Here is a 22,273-nt window from a genome sequence, read left to right as displayed (position 1 = left end):
GGATTGCGTGGGCAGGGTGGAGTGCGATGGAGGTGGGAGTGAGGAGCTGAATTCCAAAACAGCCGTTTCTAGACATGATATTGAATATATTTGGCATAAAGAGGGTCCGGAAAACACTCGCTGCTGACAGCTGTCTGGCTTTGTGAAAAGACAGGCTGTGTGTGTCTCACTACAAGAGCGGGACAAGAGAGCTGGACAAATCCTATTAGGAAGGGAGGGGGGGAATCTAATAAGAGTTATGAGTAGCTGATATTACCTTTTGATGTGCTCGCATAATATTTACTATTCACACTGATGTCTGCTGATGTAAGGTGCTGAAAGATTTACACATGAAATTGGTCTTGATGTTATTTCTCAGTGAGTGTGTAGGCCCGAGTCACAACACACATCATCAGAACACCTTAAGATGATAACTCAGTGTAAAAGTAACCCCCAGCTTTACTCATTATTCCCTCAAATGACAACCCTGTTGCTTAGAGATGACATCATGATATTAGTCAATATGAGGGCGTCAATTCTAATCATGCTTTTTGTTTGACTCACATATATGACTAAGTTAGTCCTCAGTAATTATTGCCTGCTGCAGAAAGCGAAGGTAGGGCAATATTGGTTTTGCCTGTGCCTGTGTGTTCATTTGTATCATTAGCAAAATAACTCATGAACCACTGAACAGATTTTAATAAAGCTTTCAGAAAGTAATCAATGAGTTGTCGTCTACAACTTATTAACTTTTAGAGTCAACCGGATTCAAGATGGTCACCACAGTAAATCAATCTTAGCAAACACAAAAATGGCTATTGCTTTGTCAGTTTTACAGGTATTGAGCTAAATTTTAGCGTGGTAGTAACTGAGCATTGTCCTCAACACTTACTTTGAGTACAACATATTTTTGGAGTCAAACTTGTTTGATATGCAGTCTTTCAAGGAATGCTAGGCCTTTAATTGAATTATTGATGCTAACAGGGCTATGAAGGACAGTTTCTGATAACCCCTGATAATCAGGGATAATTATCTGCATGATGAGGTATAATTGCAAGAAAATTATTCTGGCCTGACTTACAATTTGCAAAAATGGACAAACCTTTTTTTTTCTTTTTAGAGACCCCTCTCCTCTTTCTAAGAGATAATATACAAAGAAGTAAAAAATAAAACACAAAAGGAGGAGCAGTATATATTTCCACACTATCCAGAGACTGTTGTCAAGGGACCCAGTTATGGATGATGTTTTTATGTTCCAGTACAGCAGGACAGTGATAGACTGAAGTGAATCTCCTCCTTGTATTTATTTTCCTCCTCTGCTGTATTGAATGGTGAAAAATGTTCCCGATTCTTCTCATTTCAGTGCTTATTGACTAATGTTGTGCCGCGGTGTTTCTGCTGAAAAGTAGCCTCATCATCTGCATCCTGTTTCCGATTTATTATGTGACAAACATGCCAGTACTGAATTATTAAAGACCACATTTCCCCCCTATCATTTCGACATAGATTAGTATTGCTGCTTTGAATGATATCCTTAAAAAAACCTTTTATTGTATTAAGATCACACATAAAATGAGTTTGGGTAGCAAGGCTTAGTGGTACAGATACTTGTTTGGCTATGATTCAACCCTGGAAACACAATGGGAAATGGCTAAGCATTGATTTGCTTGCTTAGGCTGGCATGAGCTGATTTCAGGAAACTGAGCAGAGTTCTGGGAGTTGAATAAGGGGACATGGGGCCCAAAGGGCCAACAGTGAACAGATGTGGGATGTGTTGTGTTCAAGTGAGGGAAGAAGGAAATTGTACTTTGTGATTGTTTTATAGCTAATTATTTGAATGTAAACCAGAACTGTTGAATTGTTTAAGATGGGCGTGGGAAAAATGTTGTCAATCAGTTCATTATTCAGTGTGATTACCATTTGCTATCAAAACAGCACCAACTATTCCAGGTGCCAAAGGAGCCAGCTGAGGTGGTTCAGGCAGCTGGTAAGGATGCCGCCTGGACGCCTCCCTAAGGAGGTGTCTTGGGTATGTCCAACTGGGAGGAGAACCCCGAGGAGAACCCAGAGAAGACTGTTTCATGTCACAGGTCAGACAATACAATAAGACTGAGCAAAGCAACAATACAAGAAAGGAGATACCAAATGGAATTATTAGACAAAATGTGAAATATCTGGTTGTAGCTGTAGGTGGTTTGTTTACCAAAGGACTGAAGCACAGAACAATAATGAATGTTTGCAGGTAACAGTGGAACATGGTGGTGGTTTCCTGCAAATCTGGGGATAGTTTTCTGCAAATGGAGTAGGGGATTTATTTTAATGGTGTCCTCAATGCTGAGAAATACAAACAGATTTAGCATATAATACCATCAGGGAGGCATCTGATTGGTTCCAAATGTATTCTGCAGAAGGACAACAACCTCAAAAATACAGCCAACATCATTAAAATCTATCTTTGGCTTACCAAACAAAGTGATGTCATAACCTACACAGAGACATGATCTGAACATCATAGAGTGTTTCTGGGATTACACAAAAAAGACGGAAAGATTTGATCCAGCAGCATCCACAAAAGGTATGTGGTTAATTCTCCAATATGTTCAAAACAACATGCCTGCTGAGTCCCTTGAAAACCTGCTCTGCACTCCTCTCCACCCAACGGATTCAATCTTGCTTCTTATTTTGCCGAGCTCTTTTCTTATTTTTCCCTCTCAGTCAGATTTACATCAACAGCTCTGCGTCTCTTGGTCTTCCTCATCATTTTCCTTGATTTTCCATGGTGTAAATGGCAATTATTAAGAGTTGTCTAAGCATCAAAAAAGTGTTGCTGTTAGCCCCAGGACAAAAGTCATCATCCTGTCAGTTTTTGCATAGTAACCTAACGTCACAAAGCGGTTATCTTAGCAGGTGGTAACTCTGAAAACTTGATGATGCTTTTAAGACAAAGGGAGTCACTCAGCCACATGACCTAAGTGAAAGGTGGTGGGCAATAGCTGTTTAATTTTACTTTAGTAATTAATAAATATAAGTAGAATTTATACTTGTAAAAGTATTCTGACTTCACAGCATATTTCCACACCTGCCTAAAACTTCTGCACAGTACCAACCGTCTAAATGTTTTATTAGTTGTGTGCTGCACAGTGAAGTCTTCATTTTTCACTTCAGCAGCACAAGTTTGAAATTCAAGCAAGCAGAAAAAATATCCACATCAGTGAGGATGAGGATAGAGGTCGACAAAGGGAGGAAGGCCGTTTCAGTCTGTTCAGACTTTTCAGAAATAAGCAGCACATATTGACTCCAATCAAGGCCGTACACTTGGAAGGGCTGACTCGTGTTTCAAAGCCCAACTCGTCCCACTTCAACCTTCCCTGCCACTCACTTTTGAGTACACGCTAGAAAATTCCTCTCGTGCGCAACATTTTTCTCTGCTTATGATTCTGTGGGTGTCCGTCTGTCTGTAAAGCGTCCCTCAGACATCCCTTTCTGTCTTTCCTGGGGGAGAGAAGCCTTTCTTCTCTCAGGACTTATTGATGACCAATTCTGTGGGGTAGCCTTCAAAAACATACCGATGATAAAATTGTAAAACTTCACAGTTGGCTTAACACCAACTCTGTCTTTCTTTCTCTCTAACTTTTGATCTTGCTGGCTTTTTCTATTTTTTTTTAAATACCAGCAAGCAAAGAGAACATTTACCGGAGAGATTATCTATGCAGGAGCTCAGACAATCTCCAGCTTTTGAATGCACAATAGACCACCACATTACAGAAAGTGTCAGTTCTCTCTAAACCTGCTATGTGAAAACAATAAAACTATCAGTTAATTTTCTGTCTCGCAGATGCTTGAAACCAGCTCATCACAGTGCAGTCAAGGGTTGCAAGACTATTTCTAGTCTTTGTGCAGCAGAACAACTTATGCTTTGTTCTGTTTCCACAAAAAGTGTTTCATGCATGTGCATACGACATGACATCTGCCATTAATGAATTAATTAAAAGACCAGCATTTGTTAAAGGAATGCATATCACTCATTGTCTTTCATGCCAGGGTTTTAGACTAAGATCATCTTATGATGAACTAGAAACACTTTGAGAGCTCAAACATCCACCAAGGCCACAGCATCATTAAAAAATAGTCAGATCCAGATTGTGATCCTGATTACCACCAACATTTTATCAAATCTTTCCTGTGACAAACCCCAATTTTTCCTAAAGATTTAATCAAAATCTGTTCATCACATTTTAAGTAATCGTGAGAACAGACAAACAAACAAACCAGCACGACTGCAAACATAACCTCCTTAGTGAAGGTAAAAAATTATGGAGTTGTAGACAATATCATGCAATACAAGATGCCACGCTCAGAGTACATGTTGAATGACTCTCAGCTGCTACCCCATTAAATTTTAAGTCAATATCTGCAAAATTGACTTAGTTATAGCCATTCTGTGCTGGTTAATGTAGATTAGATGTGCATCCAATGACTTCTTTCTGAGAGTTTCATTGCAATCCAGTGGGTCATGAGATATTTAGCTAACAGACAGATTGAGATTAACTTCAAATAGCTAATGTCAAAAATTTTAAATATGTTGTTGGTCACAGTTTATGGTGGGGATCTGTTTCAGCTACTAATTTTGAGTCAATATCTATAAACCTGGCTGATTTATACAGATTTTTGACATCTTTAAGGTCAGTTGGCTTTTATATTGAATAAGGTTGACTCTAAAAGGTTATTCAGTTGTTTATGTACATCCAATGATTACTTTCTGCTAGTTTTAATGAACTTTGTCCAGTTGTTCATGAGATATTTTGTTAACAGACGAACACACACGCACTCAAGGGCAACTACATTATTGCCTGTTGTTCATGTTGACAGGCAATTTTTGTTTGTTTTCTCTATTAGAGGCTGTTTGTACTACAACACCTCTAAGCCTTGTGCTCTTTCAAACAATACAAGGCTTTTTCTTTATGCTGCCAGCCATGTAAGAACAAAACACTGCCTTTGGGTTTTCTTTCTGACAGGGCCAATACATGGGAATGGGACAAAATCACAAAGATTAGTTAGTATTAGTGTAGGTTTTAGCTTAATGTTTTTCTTTAAAGAAAAAATGAACCTTGTGGAACTCTTTTAAACACTGTTTCAATTAAAACAAACCTTGGTGAACTTCTAACAACTGTTAGTGCTCAAAGTTTCTTTGTTGGCTGAGGCACTTGCAGAACCTTATTCTCTTGTAAATCCATTTGATCAATCGGTGATGCATGTAATGCAGGCGCAGCAACAGCGCCAGAAGGGAAATTCATTTAAGTCTGTCACACCAAGCAACGATTGGAATGAGGCGACCAATTCTCTGTGCAATTAATCCACTGTTTTATACCAGGATGACGAAAAGGAGAAGAAAGAATAGAGAACATACCACATTTTAGCAGATGGACTTTGGCCTTGTCCACATGGGATTTCGTTTTCCAAAACAATCTTTTTATTTATTGTTTCTAAAAATAAATCCTCATGAACATGGCACCATTTATAAAAATTCTGGCAAACAAAATTCATAAGGAAGTCTTCTAATTTTGCTGTGGTTCTCTGCTTCCTTGTGTTAGTCTCAAAGGCTCACAGTCGTGTCGCTTGAGTTTGGAACATGTTCAAAAAATTTGTTGACAACTTTAGTCACAAAGACATTGTGAGCATCTCCAACCCATCTCGGACCAACCTAAATTGTGCCGTGAGCTCCTGCAACTCATCTCAAGAGCAACAGAGCTGTATTTTGACACCTGGAAAGAAGCTTTTCTTTGACAAAAAAAACCCAAAACATCTGAGAGAAATATCCAGGTCTAAAATCCATGCCCATGATAAACAATAATTACTGAAAAACTTATCCAAATCTGCCTATCTTCATTTCAAAATTGCACTCCAGTAAATTAAAGCCTAAATGTGGGGGCGGCTGCCAAAGTGGGTACAAAGCAAGCTGAGACAGATACAATGTGGGCTGAGGAGGACAATGAAATGACGAGTATGGCCGAGAATACAGTTCTGCGAGCCATGGACATACAAAAAAAAGGACAGTGATTTTCAAAAGCTGGCCATTCAAACTAAAGCCACAGGACTCACTGGTCACTTTGTCATAAACACTCTTAATTCAGTGAGACTAAAAATTAGATTGCATATTTTTCTGCAATTTTGAATTACCAAATAGTCTCCCTATTGTTGCAGCCTGGAGAGATATCAGCTTTACTTTAGATGCATCTGTCATGTCTCTGGTCTTGAGTTGGACTAAAAGAAGGTCTGCAACATCGTAGTTCTAAAAACGTTGGATGGCTACACAAAACACAAAGGCGGCGTTTAAAATACAACTTAAAGGCTCCTAAAACACAGTTTCTTTGTGAACGCAAGGCTGAAACAAGAAAAATCTTATTCACGTGTGGGCGGGGCCTTGGACTTCCCTTTGACTCTACAGCTCAGGTCCAATCTAATGCAAAGCAGAGACTTTGCACACAGGTCATCTTTAATTTACCCCAGGCATTGGCAGGGATTACCCGATCCCGCTCTGTCAGGAGGAGGCATCTTGGAGATGGCGGCTCGATCCGCTCTCCTTTTTGATTCTTCAGCGCCAGCCGAGCGCGGGATGAAATAAAGGAGAGGGGGAAGATTACGTGTGCGGATGGCGCTGAGCATCTTTAAAAAGCATCTGTGTCCCAGCGAGAGGCCACAAAAGACGGGCTCTGCATGAATCCTCGTCTCTCTCCGTGGGGGGCTCCCCCGCTTTCCTCTCTCCATCTTCTTTATTCTGGAGCTGTGTGGTTCCCCGCACTCCTCCCCACTCGACAGATTTAGTCTTATTTCCCTCAGACGTTTTTCTCATTTTACCATCCCAGTCAGATTTACGTCAAAAGCTTCCTTGGTTTTCCATGGTGTAAATGGCAAATATTAAGAGTTGTCTAAGCATCAAAGAAGTCTTGCTGTTAGCACCAAGAAATAAAGTCATCATTGTGTCAGTGTTATGGTAACAGTGGGTCACAAAGCGGTTAGCTTAGCAGGTGGGACTCTCACAAGCATATAAAAAAGAAAAAATTTAAAGAGCTAAAAAAGACTGAATAGAAGGTTGCTGGAAAGGCTAAATGAGAGATAATTAAAAAATTTGAGTGCTAGTTTGGCATGATTTGTTCAAAACTGGCCTGGGGCAAGGCCCTAAAGCTAGTTTAATTATTATTCGCTGTTAAAGGTGCATGTGTTGATTTGCTAACAGTACAGACAAACAATCTCATGAATTGCTGAACAAATTTTAATGAAAAGTAATCATTGGATGAACATCTAGCACTGTTTAACACTGGGTCATCCCAATTCAAAATGGCTGCCACAGTTAATAAACCTTGTGAAACACAGAAATGGCTTTATCTCAGTCAGTTTAACAGATATTGAACTAAAGTTCGATGGTATTATGCGACAGTCATCCTCAACACACAATTTGTGCTCTAACAGATCTATCGCAACATTGAATACGATTGTGCAAAACGTAATTTTTAATATTTGACCAAAACAGCTATAACTGAGGTGATTCAACAAATGCTAGGCCTTTAAAATCAGTTTGTATTCTACAGCATTTTATTATCTATTTTTGTGAATATATTTTGACATTGCTATTTTGAGAAAAGCTGAAGAGTTTATACCAAAACTGAAGCACTCCAAAGAACTCACATAGGGTGTTTGATAAACCTCAAAAATGTGGAAAAACCTAAACATCACACAAGCATGGAGTTTAAAAAATGGATTTAGACATGGAGTGTATTAATGCAAACTCCCTCCCCTTGAGTCTCAGCCCACAGCACTGACAGCCAAACCCAGAGGTTCTCCACCGTTTGGGAGGCTGTGTGACTCGTGAAATTCTAACCTGTTTTACTGTGACAGCTTTAAGTTGTGAAAGCTGTCAGCAAAGTGTGATAACCAACTCAGAGTTTGTTGAAAGCAGGCGGAGCTTCGGTTCGCTGTCAGAGTGATATGAGCCGACAGATCAAATAAAGATTCACAGAGAAAACCGGGTGAGTCAGTCAGAGGAACGAGGACGATTTAACACTCACCTGGATCAGTGTCAGGTCCTCCAGGTTGAGCCTGAAGAGGTGATTTCTGTGGTAGAAAAAATAAAAAAAGTAAAAACAGGTGAATGGATTTTAAATTCTCAGTTTAAAAAAACAAGTTAATGCAGAGGCGACGTCTTTGCACATCATTACCAGCCTGATAATCTCCACCCTCTACAGCAGAAATGAGCTGTACATAAAATTCAAAGGGAAAGTTATGGACAAATGTTATCTCACCTGTTGGAGATAGCTCTTTGTAAAGCCTCAGCATCAGAAAAAGATTATGTTATGAGTTTATTCCATTTGTAATGGTGTTTAAAATTTAACCAACTTTTCCTTGTTGAGTTATTTAGAGATTTCACTTCAGTTCGTTACTTTTTCCTTCTTGTGTCATTTCTCAGAGTCATTCACACCTAGCCTGCATCGGCTAATTAGACTCAGTTGTTTCAACTCAATTACCACTGCTTCCTGTTTAAATAGCTCTCTGTGAGATCCCACTGTTTACTACTAGTTTTCCTGTCCTGCTCATCAGCCCCATGGTTTTTGCACACTTTTTGCCTCATTTAGTGTTTTTGCTGCCTCAACAACCTCTTGTTTAAATGATTAAAGCTTTTGGTTTGAATTCTGTTTCCTTGTGTCAGAATCTGCACATCAGGCACATAAAACATGCCACACTTGACAAATATTCCTGGTGCAAGAGCTCTAGGTCACTGCTGCTGTATTTTCATTTGCAAATAACCATACTGTTCTGTGTAACTAATTATATAATTTGACAGTGATATAAAGGTTTATAAAACAGAGCTCAGAGAAATCAATTTGAAAATTTTAAAGCTGTTTTAAAACATCAGCAATCTATTCTGTTAGCTAATCAGTCATGTCAAACTTAAACCCTAATTCTCCAAACTGAGTTTGTTTAAAAAGCTACAACAGGTAGGATGTTAATTATTCATCATCTTCAAACAATCAGTACTATAGAAGTTTGACAACCTCATGTCTTTCTAAAATGCCTTTTCATTGATACTTACCTAACTAATATCAAGCAATTCTTTAACTTTTTTAACTTCTGCAGTGATGTCACAAGAATAATAAGTAACCTTTGTTGTCTACAGAAATAAAATTATTTTTAAACTTTCAAAGTCCCTTATATAAGTAAAAAATCAGTTTTATATTGGTTCGTAGGAGAACCTTTAGGATCCTGAAACTTCATAAACTCATTAGTAGCTTAAGTTCATTGTTGAAGTAAATGATGAATGAGTGGATTAAGCAGAACCATAATTAGGACAACCGCAATGACTAGTTAAAGCAGAGCCTCTTTCTGACGCTTTCTTTCTTAGAAACTGAAAGTCAACTTAACCCTGGCAGAAACTCTCAGATCAGCAGTCTTTAAACACAGCAATTTTACTAATATTTCTAACTTTACAAGAAACACAAAGCTACAAAACAAATTGCATTGAATAAGTCAGATAGAAGAATTATAGATATACAAAATAAAACGTATGGAGCCCCTAAGCTGACAATGGTGGGAAGAACAAATCAGAGACATTTCTGTATTTTTTTGTGTGCACCAGATAATATTGTGTGCCTATGAGAATGTTTCCTGTGCACACAAGATAGTTTGTCCTGCTCACAAAAAAAAACAAAAACATTTTAAATATACTAAATATTTTTTCCAATGTCCCCTTAGGAGCACCATAAAACTGAAAACACTAATCATGAATAATATAAAAATCAAACCTTATATATTTGATGGTTTGTTTTACAAAACCTAGTAAAGTTTAGTGCAATCTCAAAGCTATTTTTTCAAGATGATCCATCATTGAAAACACATTTTACTTTGTAGAAAAAGCACTGGACAGAAATCTCTGCAGAAGAGTGGAAAATAACCCATCATTCATGTTAGCAATCATTTCTTTTTAAAGATATCTCATTCCAGAGTTAAAATCATCTTCACCGATACACCTGCACACACACGCACACACATTTAAAGCTCATTTTGAGGAGATCAGTCTCCTGAAGAGTACCTATCAGACAGGTCTGAATGTGGCCACGGCCTCCTGTTTTACTGTATTGATATTTACATCGATCCCGCTTTCCTTCCATTATCTCTCATATTTCTAACCCAGGCTGGTGCCATCAATCTATTCGCATCTATTCACATTACCTTTCAGCGTCACACACTTAGCAGCTGTCGAGCTGCCACAAACTATTTAACTTAATCTCTCATTTCTCTTCTTTGAGCACAGCAAGGATGTGTTGACAGAATAATAACAATATAATATAATATAATATAATATAATATAATATAATATAATATAATATAATATAATATAATATAATATAATATAATATAATAGCATGCCACCAAAGGTGAAAGGGCATTTGTTAGCAAAATATCATTCATGAACCACTGAACAAATTTTAATGAAACCTTCAGAAAGTAACAATTTGATTGACATCAACAACTGTTTAACTTTTGGAACCAACCTGATTCAAGATGGAAACAACAGTAGTGATTTTAGCAAACACAAAAATGACTATACTTCAGCCAATCTGACAGATATCGAGCTAAAATTTCCTGTGTTAGTAGCTGAACACATACTCTGAGTGCTCACAAGATAATTTTCTTTTCAAAGTTGGACCAAAAATGCTATAACCCTTTCATTTCTCAGCATAAGATGATCTTAGTCTAAAACTCTGGCATGCAAGGCTGAAGGTGATATGCATTCCTTCAATAATAGCTAGGTCTTTATTTTATTTTCTGAGTTTAACTGCAAACTTCTTCACTTCTGAGGCCTTATATTTATACGCAATTTTCCTGATGAGCTTTTTCTATCTCACTTCTGGCATGTGTTAAAAAAAACTCCCATTGCTCACTTTTCTTTTTCTCCTTGTTTTTCTGCTCCCACACCAGATGGTTTTTCTGCTGTCTCTTGTACATCATGTTGTGATTGCTTCTCTCCACTGACACCTAGAATCATTAAACTGAGTCCAGCTCAGCTTCACACACCGTCCCTGCATAAATCTGTGCTCGAAGACAAACATTGTCACTTTTAGTTAGTTTTTCTTTTCCAAATGGATACAGTTTAGATATTATTTTTCTCTTCTCTTCTGTTGAGGCTGTTAGTAAAGTGAAGTTAAATAAAATGTGTACATGCGTCTAGATGGGAGCGGAGATCACTTGTGACAGACTTAATCATTGTCTAATTCAGGTAACCACCCCAAACACCTGTAGCAAACTGTCATGTTACAAATACATGTACTATTTGACCCCTAATAAACTGGCATGAATTGTTTTGAGATTAGAGTTATTTAAATATGTCAGCAATCTCATTTGGTCTTGTCCCTGTTTGAACTAGCCATTAGTTTGTTGATCTACTCAAAATTAAACTCTATTTCTTCAATCAGAGGGTGTTCAAAGAGCTATCTACAACAGGTAAGATATTGTTTTATTACCTTTCCCATTCAACTATTCTTTTAACCCTTACACGTTGAGTACATTTTACCATCAAATTTAACAATCCACATCGTGAGGGACATGATGTTTTTCCACAAAATAGAAGTGAATCTTCATAATTTGAACATCATAACACAAGAAATAAAAGTGTTCACACAGAAACACACACTATAAAACATTGGCTGGGCTTCAAAAAGACAATGGACTCGGCTCTCCAAAGCCATTTTTCTTTGGACTCTGAAGACATCTCCACAGAAACTTATCATTACTCATACACCCCACAACAAACACAGTGAAAATGAAAATAGAAGAGAAAAAAAAACATAATAAAAAAGCAACAAAAAAGAAAAGAGGGGAAACAAGAAAATTGAAAGAGAATTTTTAAAAAATGCTGGTTTTGGGTTACCTGGCACCGACGATCAGTTCATTCTGGCCAGGGTCAAAGGTCAGCTGTGAGTAATCCACTGTGCCCTCTGCTTTGAACCTGAACATCCACGGCTCCATTTCTGCCAAAGAAAAACCCAAAACAAAACACCAGAGAGCAGAACAGTCAGTCAATCAGAGCATTTACAGCCAAAGATAAAAACATATCAAGTTTGAATTTTGTATAGACCATAATTTTTAAAGTAAATTCTGGATGACTGTATCAATCACTATTTATTTAATGATTATTGTTTTTTTTTTGTATAATTTAGTTCATACTTTTGCACCAGGTTTAGTTACTCTAAGTGTCCAGGAAAAATTCAACATACTGCACATTTACTGGTTAATTTTTGGAATCAATCAAATCAAACTTTGTCATTTTCCAGCATAAGATGATCTTTGTCCTAAACTGAGGGATGAAAGGAGGCAGGCGATATGCATACCTTTAAAGAATGTGATACCTTTAGTTGTCACAACCTTGTGTTTTTTACATTAGAAGGACATTGTTAGAAACCCATAAAAATAAATTCAACTGAATATAAAGTACATAATCAAACAATTTACAAGCAGAAAGACAGATTTTGCACATCAAAATGTTTCTAATTCAAAAATAGATCATTGTAAATTTATTAAGAACATAAAAATCCAATAATTAATTTGCTTTAAATACCTAAATCAAAGAAAGCTTTTTGCATGGATTAATATACTCATTAGTGATTAACTTGAAATGGACCATGAAACATGAAAATCTCATGGCTCAATGGGAAGCCCTTTCATTTGCTCTTGATTGAGTGGTTTAAAAAAAAACATCTTTAACACACACCAAGACTCAAAATGTTTTATGGACCCTGAGCTAGTCCCTGTGCTGCAGGGAACACATACAATCATAAAGGGAGATGGAGATATCCCAGACAGACACTGACATCTTATCCACAACATGCCTGTTCTCCTGGCGCCCAACCCACTAACCCCTGACCAATCAAATCCAGGGACAAGGACGGCCTGTCTACTGTCTGGTTACCCGATAGGTTCAGTCAAGGGTGGTCAAACAGTCATCATGGTGACTTATGTTCTCCATCGCTCATCACTTACTTGATTTGTAGTCACAATAACTTTACTGTAAACACAGGTTGGATTACACTTCCAGGGACCACTGCTTCTCCGCAAAGAACTTTATTAAAATGTTGGAAATCACACAAAGCTGAATTCTTTCTTGTTGTCATTGCATTGAAGTTTATACGAACTAAATGTTTCAAAGGGACATTTTTAATTTGCCAGGGAGCTTTTCCATCAGGACCAGTACAGAGGGAGAGGACAGCTTGAAAATCCTCCTCGAAACACATTATCTGCTTCCTCAGGCACACCTGTCACACGTCGTTTCAAATGAAGGCGCACTCTTCCTTCCTCGACTGCATCAAAAGTAACAACTTCCCGTTTTGGTGAAAAACGCAGGATTTCTGAGCAGTTCAAAACCAAGACAAACAGAGCAAAGAAGAAAAACAAAAGCCTGTGAAGAACATCTGCCACCTCCAACTAACGTACTGGGACCAAAATCCCAGCTCTGGTAACAAAACAATGAAATGTGCCAAGAGACAGCAACACAAAGACAATGACAGTTCCTCTTGTTAGATTTAAAATCTCTGGCAAAAGGTACAAACAAGTAACAGAAGCACCCCATGCTTTATTTGGAGTATCAAAGTAATACATTTTAATTAAAGACCCGGTATTCTTTGAAGGAATGCATATCCCCCACTGCCACACAAACCAAGGTTTTAAACTAAAACCATCTCGTGGCGAGAATGAACAGATTTCTAACTGTTTTGGACAAACCTTGTAAATTACATTATGTGCAATTTCATGCAATATTGTGAGATCTTGCGAGTTCTGTTAGCACTCAGAGAATAAGTTGAGAATGACTCTCCGCCACTACCATACCAAATTTTAGCTTAATATCTGTAAAACTGACTGGACTATAGCCATCTTTGTGTTGGCTACGGTTGCTTCACTGTGGCAGCCATCTTGACTGGCTCTGACTCCAGAAGTTGATCGCTTGTAGATGGACAATGATTACATTTTGAGTGTTTTATAAAAATCCATCCACTGGTTCATGAGATCTTATGCTCATGCTACAGACAAAAGAGCACACAGTGATAATTAGGCACGGTCAAATCAACATGTCAAAGGTCGTAGTTGACCATGACAACTAAGGATGCAACTTGTCTCATTTCATGGAGTGATACCAAACTTTAGATGTGCAAATCCTTAGGCTTCACTGGGCTTGTTTTTATACCACAAAGAGGATCGGATGTAGACGTGACACCCCCCTCCCCCCAGGGAGAGGAGATGGTACTTGACGAACCCCAGCTTTTCCCCATAAATCTCTCAGACTCACCAGGGGAGGCCTGCTATCGAGGTGATGGAGTGTGTATCTCTGCGTGTGTGTGTGTGTGAGAGGCACGAAAAGAGAATCTTTGTTGGTAGTTTGGAAAAAAGGGGGGCAAAAGGTTCTAATTGACCACAACAGCCTTCAAAGGATTTATGGCCTTTGTGACGAGGCCAAGGAGCCATTCATAAACATTCATAAGCAGAATGGATGGGCCCTCCCAAGGCTGCACAGCTGAATATACACAACGTCCCAAAGTCACATTCACCCAGGTTACACAGATTGGTTTAGATGCTATGACAGACATAAAAGCATTTTTTTTTAGAATTATTATTGCAAGGCAGGTGATATGGTGTGTTTGTATGACAGCAAAATCTCATGAACCACTAAATAGATTTTACTGAAACTCCCAGAAAGTAATTATTGGATGTAGAACTACAACTAACTTTTAGAGTAAACCCCATTCAGTATGGCTGCCACAGCTAATCAGTGTCAGCAAAAAGCAAAAATGGCTGTCATTACGATAATTTTATAGATAATGAGCTAAAATTTAGTTTGAGAATCATTCTCATCACATATCCAAAGTGCCAACAGATCATACAAGATCTTTGCTTAAAACCTTTATATATAAAACGTCTGATGTTTTACTTTCTTCAAGGAAGGACAATTTTATTATCCAACTTATTTTCTTCTTTTTCAAAGAATATAGCACATGCTTTTTTAAAATTAATTTTCAAACCAGGCCAAAATATTCACCTAATCCCTCACTTCGTGGAGAGGAAACAGGACAAAACCTCCAGTTAATGAGCATACTGTACGGTCCATCTCACTTTCAAGATTTCATTGCTGCTTCGCATGTTGCATGGATTCACATCAGCTTCATGTTAAATGCATGTGATAATGTAATCTCATCATGGCCATGAAAGTGATGACCAAATCAGGGGGGGATTGGCTGCTGATGAGATGAAGGCAGACACACGCAGGGCTTGGGATAAAGGCTAAAATCGCAGCCAAAGTCCTGAGCCAACCCGAAACCTACGAATACACACACAAATGAATCCCATCCCCCCCTTTCTTCGGCCTCAACTTATCCCCTTAAACCCTTCGACTCCCACCACCTCATAACGAAACAGCCCATCACTCACATAGCATTTGTTATTCCCCGTCTGACACGGGGCGGTTGACACGAAGACAAAATGACAGGGTATATAAATATTTACACCAGGCATCAGAGGACATGCCAGTCTTTGGTCTGCCAGCCCTTGATGCTACGGCTGTACAGTTCCACCGGACCAACATCGATGGCGACATGTGAAATCAATTCGAAAACACCACTGTGTGGTGTAAATAAAAGACATAAATTATCACTCTAAATGCTGGAATAAGAATGGCAGGTATTTGTTCACAGAATTTAAAATATTACTTTTAACATCCAAAGCTCTCAACAACCACTCTCCATCTTGTATTAAAGATCTTACTGATCTATATTTTCCTAACAGAACACTTCGCCATCAGACTGCAGGTTTACTTGAGTTTCTAAAAGTCAAATGTGAGGAAGAGCTTTCAGTTAAGAGACTCCTCTCTTGTGGAACCACCTTTTTAGTTTCTGTCTGTTTGGCTGACACCCTGTCTACTTTAAAGACTAAACTTATGACTTTTTGTTTTGATAAATCCTATAGTTAGGGTTGGCTTGGTTTCGTCCTGTTTAAAGGGAGTCATTCCTTTTGTCATCAATGTGCTGCTAAAGATGGAGGATTGTGCCAAAAAAAAAAAGATTTGACACAATCTCCTAGTTTCTTTAAGACAAAATTTCTACTAATTGGCATTTTCAAATATACCAAATATGATTGTATTGTATTATACTTGGGTTAAATTGATTGTAATTAGATTTGAAATGATTCTGTATTTTTGCTGAAGAGTGACCTGAGACAACTTTTGCTGGCTTTATATAAATTTAACTGAATTGAACAAATGTTTCAGTATCCTGTCTCTCCAAAAAACAAAACAAAAAAACACCAGCATTGTTAGAATAAATCTAAAGCAATATGTAAGGTCACTTTAAACTTCCAAGGTTAGCCCCCATGTTATGTCAAGCATGACAAAATGAGTACATTTTTACAGCTACAAACTCAGATTGCTTGTGCTGTTCTGTGGCTCCAGGGCAGTGAATGAATCAAGCAAAACAAACCACTGTGAAGCCACAAATAAGTATACGGTAAAATCTTTAAATCTTACGTGTATTTAGAGGTTCAGGAGATGAAATGGGCTTTTCACAAGATGACCAAATTTCTTTGGGCCACATGAAATAAAAATAATTTGTACATGGAGAAACATGGACAAATCTCTGTTCATTAAGGTTGTAATCAGTTAGAATAAGACATAATTAGATCATAACTGACCTTGAAAATCAAATATGAGAAGTTTAGGAAAAAAATCAAGCTTAAAGGCATTAGACAGCTGAAGGATCATCCCCAAAAGCCTAATTAAAGCACCCTTGATTCAAGCTGCAGCCTGTTGCATTTATGAATGCCGTGAGGCCATTTGTTTGCTCTCCTGTTTCCACTCCCGTCTTTTTGAGGATGTGTTGGCTGCTCGGGGATGATAAAAGCTGAGCTCATTTTGTGGCTGTAAAACAAGCCTGTTGGTCACACTCTTCAGTGATATGGCCCCCAGCTTGGCCTAAGGAAGCATTGTTTACACCATAGTTTATACCCTTTAAAAGCCTTCAATCTTGTGCATCCAGAAACACTTGTTAAAATAACACCTTATTAATGTCTATGAGTTTACAATAGCAAATAAAGCAACATTACAAGTGTTCAAAAGGTTTTAGCCAAAACATACTCCATGAAAAACCACATTCAACTCAGTTTTCATGAACAACTGTATCATTTGGATAAACATTTATAATGATGCCACCGAACTGTACAATGTACTTGTTTTTTTTTTTACAACCCAACATTTCTGAAAACCGCCACACGTAGCAAAAAGCAGTATTCATAATCCAGTATCCTTGCAGCACAGCTGCAGCTCTGTCAGCCAAGTGTTGTGCCAAGTCAGAAAACCACCATTCCCGGCGGGGTCAATCCCATGTGAGGCACGCCCTTTCCACAGCCAGGCCACAATCACACAGAAGAGAAAAATGCTGTCACTGAAAAGCCACTCAGACAAACCTTGACCCTGGCTTCTTGTGATGAGTAACAACCACCTTTTGGTCTCAGTGCTGTTTTTACTCCTATTTTAGCAGGTGGCTTGTTTTGTGTCCCATTAGTTTTCTGAAATCCCACTCCAGCTCTCCATTACAACCTTCCCCCTCAAAAAACTTTTGGTTTTCATAAATACGTGTCCATAAAAATACATTATTGTTCTTGAAGCACATATTTCTGAATTGGCTATAACTCAGTCAGTTTTACAGATATGGAGCTAAAGTTTGGTGTGGTACTAGCTCTGAGCGCTAACAGATGTTGCAAGATCGTTGTTGCATGTAAGAGCGGGAAATATGCATTCTTTCAAGGAATGCTAGTTTTTATTATGAATATGAATTTAAGAGAAGAAAGGTCAAGCTTCAGTGAGTTAAGCAGTGACTGTGCTGTTCTCAGTAATCAACTATAAAATAAAAAAGACAAAGTAAGCCTATATCAGAAGGCAATATAATTAGATAATAGTTCTGTTGTTAAATACATTGCAAGCAGCAGTAATTTATCTTTTATCTTTTGATGTAAAAATCTTTACAACTATAGAATAATTTGTCTTTTTATTGTATTAGGTAAAGAAAGACAGATTTTGTTACCTCTGGTTGAGTATTTGTCTTTGTTTGCAATGATTATCTAAAGATAACCTTAATAACTACAGTGTCTTCATATTTAGCATTCAGGCAACATTCCTATTTGAAACTGAGCAACAAATATAAGTAACATCATTTCTAAACATGTGGCCACAGGTAGGCACTAACTATGACACTTGACAATTGTCTACATTTATGTCCTTGTGTGTTCAAAAAGATAATGTTGGTCAGAGTTGATTGGGAGCATTCGGCTGCTGTGATCCACAGGGGTATTTTAATGTGTTTGTAGTCCTCCCAGCTTGGCTTAAGGAGACTCATGGCAGCGTCACACTGCACATTTCCAACAACAAAGGATTTACCCTACATTACATGGAAGCACAATGACTCACAAAAGAGCATGATAATGGGTTTAACAAGCCGTTTTGCCTCCCTCACACAAAGAACTTGCATACGTGTTTATATTCCTGTCTATGTAACATGTCTAGATGTTTTGTAATGACTCATATGTTGCTTTCAGTGCAAAGGAAGCTGTAATTTCGCAGCAGTCTTTAAGAAGGGTTTGTTAACTTTACATCTCTGAACACTGAGATGCTTTTGAACACCACTTTCATCAGATGATGAAAAAAAAGTTATTAAAATTGTAGATTATAAGCTTCTTAATGCAACCATGACGAAAAAGACTAATATCTTCATAAGACCCTCTGAAATAGCAGCTAATGAGGTAAAGAATTGCACATTTATGCAATTTTGACAGTTTCAGAGCAACAAAGATTTTTTTTCCTTGACTTCTCAAAATGCTTTTGCTCATTTGTATACCAGGTTTAAAAGTATAAACCAGAAAGAAAACAGTCTCAGGAACTGCTTTGAAGAACTAAAAGATTTATTCAGGTAGTAAGTTGTCAAAAATTTCATCCTTTTCAGGCAGGTGGTGTTAATCAGAAAGACAATCAGACAGGCTGTAAATATAAGTGGAACACTGCAACATCATTTTGTCACTGTTCCTGATTTATTGCTCTGCAAGAGTGATCATTTAGCCAGCAGGGAAAATGCTAAAATAACCAAAATGCAGACCTCATATAAGCAAAGTATTTTAACCATTGTTGGATAACTGTGACATCCGTGCTGGTATAAAATATTGAATAAGGAAAGCATCATAGCAGAGGAGAATCCTGAGCTTTCAAACAGCACTGCTCCTTTCAGGGACTAATTAAGGGCAAAAATCATTGCCTCTCAGCTAATAAAACCACTTTTATTAAACTTAAAATAATCTCAGAGAACCTTCTAAGTTTGTAGTCTGTGACATTTTCTTTAATTAGAATTTTAAAACCTGGTTCAAAAATCAGGACTTTACAAAAATGACCAAAAGTCATAACCAAAAAAATAAAATAAAATAAAAATCCAAAACCTGTTCAATTTCCTTCCTGCATGGAAAGACGTTTTTCACAAATACAGCCTTTAAAACTCACCAGGAGGGCTGCAAGAGACTGAAAACTTCCTGTTCAAACATGGCAGGAGACATAAACTAAAGAGGTCATCGCACATGATTTGGTTTTAATTGATTTATTTTAGAAAACAGCGGATGAATGAAAGGACGAAGGATCAAATTTATTCCAAAACACAATACTGTCATGTTTCTAAAGCATTTTCAGTCTAAAATAACACAGTCAGTAGTCAAAAGAATCAATATGGAGTGAATTTAGTGTTACTTTACAGTTTTGCCAAAATGATGTCCTAATAAATCATTTATTTTTGGGTCAAAGATTTTAAAACAAAATTCCATTTTATTTGACTGGTTAGTCAATTTTTTAAAAATTTATTTTAGTATTTTATAATATTTCTGCAATGAAGACTCGGTCTAATTTTACAAACAAAAGTGATTATTCAGACTAACAACTTTTATTCTATTCAGTGGGGACCATGTCTGCCTGCAAACAAAACTGTCAGCCCTCTTTATTAATGCTCCTAAAGTATTAAGCCACCAGGGCTTAATGGGCCAATCTGGCACATAAGAGTTCACAAATGCACTGACCACAGCTGACCCTCTAGCTGGTGTGTGCAAAAAGCGCAAGGTTGAAATGTATCACATTAGCTGGGCAGTTAGTCATCTTTGCACTCGACTGGCGCACAGAGGAGTCCCACTTCAAAGAAAGCGACAAAAACTGGCAAGGAAGACAGAACAGGAGACAAAAACGGGGGCAGAGGAGAGCGCTCGTGCCTGAGCTGGGCGATTATACTAAATTTGAATCTTTGCATGCATGTGAAAAACAGACAGTGACCTTGGTCCTCAAGTCAATTTTACCCTGAGTGCATACTGTGATTATCTGGCTTGGATTCTGCTACACTGAAAACAGCTCAATGACATTTTACTGCTTTGCCGTGGGAAGAACAGGCCAGCATTGATTGCTACTGGTACTGTTTGTCGACTAGGTTTCACAGGATTTCATTACAGTTTAGCTGCTCAGCCGCAACGTAAAATGGGCGGTTTGGGAAATGAAGTCTCATGCAGTATCTAAAAGCTGCAGAGCTTTGAAAGAAAGGTGTAAGGAAGGAGTGGGTCTGCATCCCGTCTCTGATAGATCAAACAAAATAGGTACAGAGAATAAAACAAGAAGATACGTTTTGTACACTGGGACTAAATGTTTAGACAGATTATTTTAAAATTAAGAAAGTAACCAAAAAAATGCAGTACTTAGATGAAATTCATCCATTTATCTACCTAGTTATGTATAACTAGCACAGTTTCTTTGTTAGGTTAGACACTAAAGTTTCTTGGTTAATTAAAAGCCTGGCATTCCTAGAAGGAAGGCATATTGCCCTCTGCCTTTCATGTCAGAGTTAGAGTAAGATTATCAGAGTCAACTCCAACAGTTAATGCTAAAGTTTTAAGCATAAATCTTGCACAATGTATACCACTTGGGATATGTGCTGTGAATAGCTCTCAGATACAACCACACCACATTTTAGCACAATATTTGTAAAATGAACTAGCCATTTTTCTGTTTTCCAAGGTCAATGTGGTGGCCATTTTGAATTGGATTAACTGCAAAAGTTAATTCAATATATTTTTCCTGAAAACTTCATCAAAATTCATGCAGTGGTTCATGAGATATGTTGGTAACAGACAGTTGACTTCAATAGGTAATGCCAAAGTTTTAAACATATCTCACAATCTGTTAGCACTCAAAGTGTAAGTTGGGTTCAGCCTCAGCTACCACCACACTAAATTTTAGACAAATATCTGTGAAACTGACTAAGTTGTAGCCTAAGATTGATTAGCTGTGGTGGCAAACTCCAAAAGTTAATGAGCTGTAGATGTCAACCCAATGAAAACTTGCTGTAAGTTTCATCACAAATCCGTTCACTGATTCATGAAGTATTTCGCTAACAGTACAGAGAAACAAACACAAGCGCAGACACAAGTACAGGCAAAAACATTAATTCTCCTCCCTTGTCCTTAGCAGTGCGTGATAATATGTATTAAACATAATAGGTTAGCATTAGAAAATTATGCCTTTGCCTAAAATACATTCTTTCACATTTCTGTCACCTGGTTACAGCAGGACATTTTGTTTATTGCCTAGCCAACGCACTACCATGAGAAATAATGAAACGAATGGGTGACGACACCCTGCTGAATCTACAATTAGAGACAGCAGGCACCTAATGGCACAAAAACACCACAAGAATTTGCAGTAAAACCACCAACAGAAGGACATGAGAGCAACAAAACAGGGGTCCTGAATACACATGCTGACTTTATTAATGCTGTCGTTTTATTCAAAGTAACAATTTGGACAGAAATAACTTTAGCTTTCAAGGTAATTAAAATCTTTTCTTATGTGATCCTATGTTTGAGAAGGCTCAAAAACAACCCTCTGCCTTTACATTACATTAAAATAAGGAGAAATGTAACACTTGACAGATCTGCTGAGCATAATTACAGTTGTTAAAATATAATTGCACGTTCGCTGTATGAAGTGGGCTTAGAGAACAATAATTTCTCATTAAATGCGACTATTTTGACTTAAACAAGTAGTTTTGTCACGTCTGATGTTTTACTTTATCGCCTGTAAACAGCACAGAGTTTAGCCCTAAATGTGTGATGCACTAGATTATAAGAAGCTAAACTTGATCATGTATACATGTTACAAAATATGCGAAGGGGAAGGTGTCGAATCAATACAAACCCTGGA

General features: G+C 37.7%; 1 protein-coding gene across 5 annotated transcripts in view; it reads right to left on the bottom strand.

The window, feature by feature from the left end:
• The window catches only part of sema5a (sema domain, seven thrombospondin repeats (type 1 and type 1-like), transmembrane domain (TM) and short cytoplasmic domain, (semaphorin) 5A), a 151,987-nt gene that overhangs the window by 89,518 nt on the left and 40,196 nt on the right, over nt 1-22,273 (bottom strand). For all 5 annotated transcript variants that reach the window (XR_005232599.1, XM_017406745.3, XM_037973211.1 and 2 more), the window contains 2 exons: nt 11,900-11,999; nt 8,043-8,088 (listed from right to left, as the gene is read on the bottom strand). Coding sequence is in view for 4 of the 5 variants with exons in the window: in XM_017406745.3 (XP_017262234.1) it covers nt 8,043-8,088; nt 11,900-11,999 (146 nt within the window). In the remaining variant the exon portion in view is untranslated. The remainder of the gene's footprint in view (nt 1-8,042; nt 8,089-11,899; nt 12,000-22,273) is intronic.

This window comes from Kryptolebias marmoratus, linkage group LG21 (assembly GCF_001649575.2).
Source record: "Kryptolebias marmoratus isolate JLee-2015 linkage group LG21, ASM164957v2, whole genome shotgun sequence".
Lineage (NCBI taxonomy): Eukaryota > Metazoa > Chordata > Actinopteri > Cyprinodontiformes > Rivulidae > Kryptolebias > Kryptolebias marmoratus.
The sequence above is the reverse complement of the archived record's forward strand: the minus strand, read 5'-3'. Positions and strand labels throughout refer to the sequence as shown.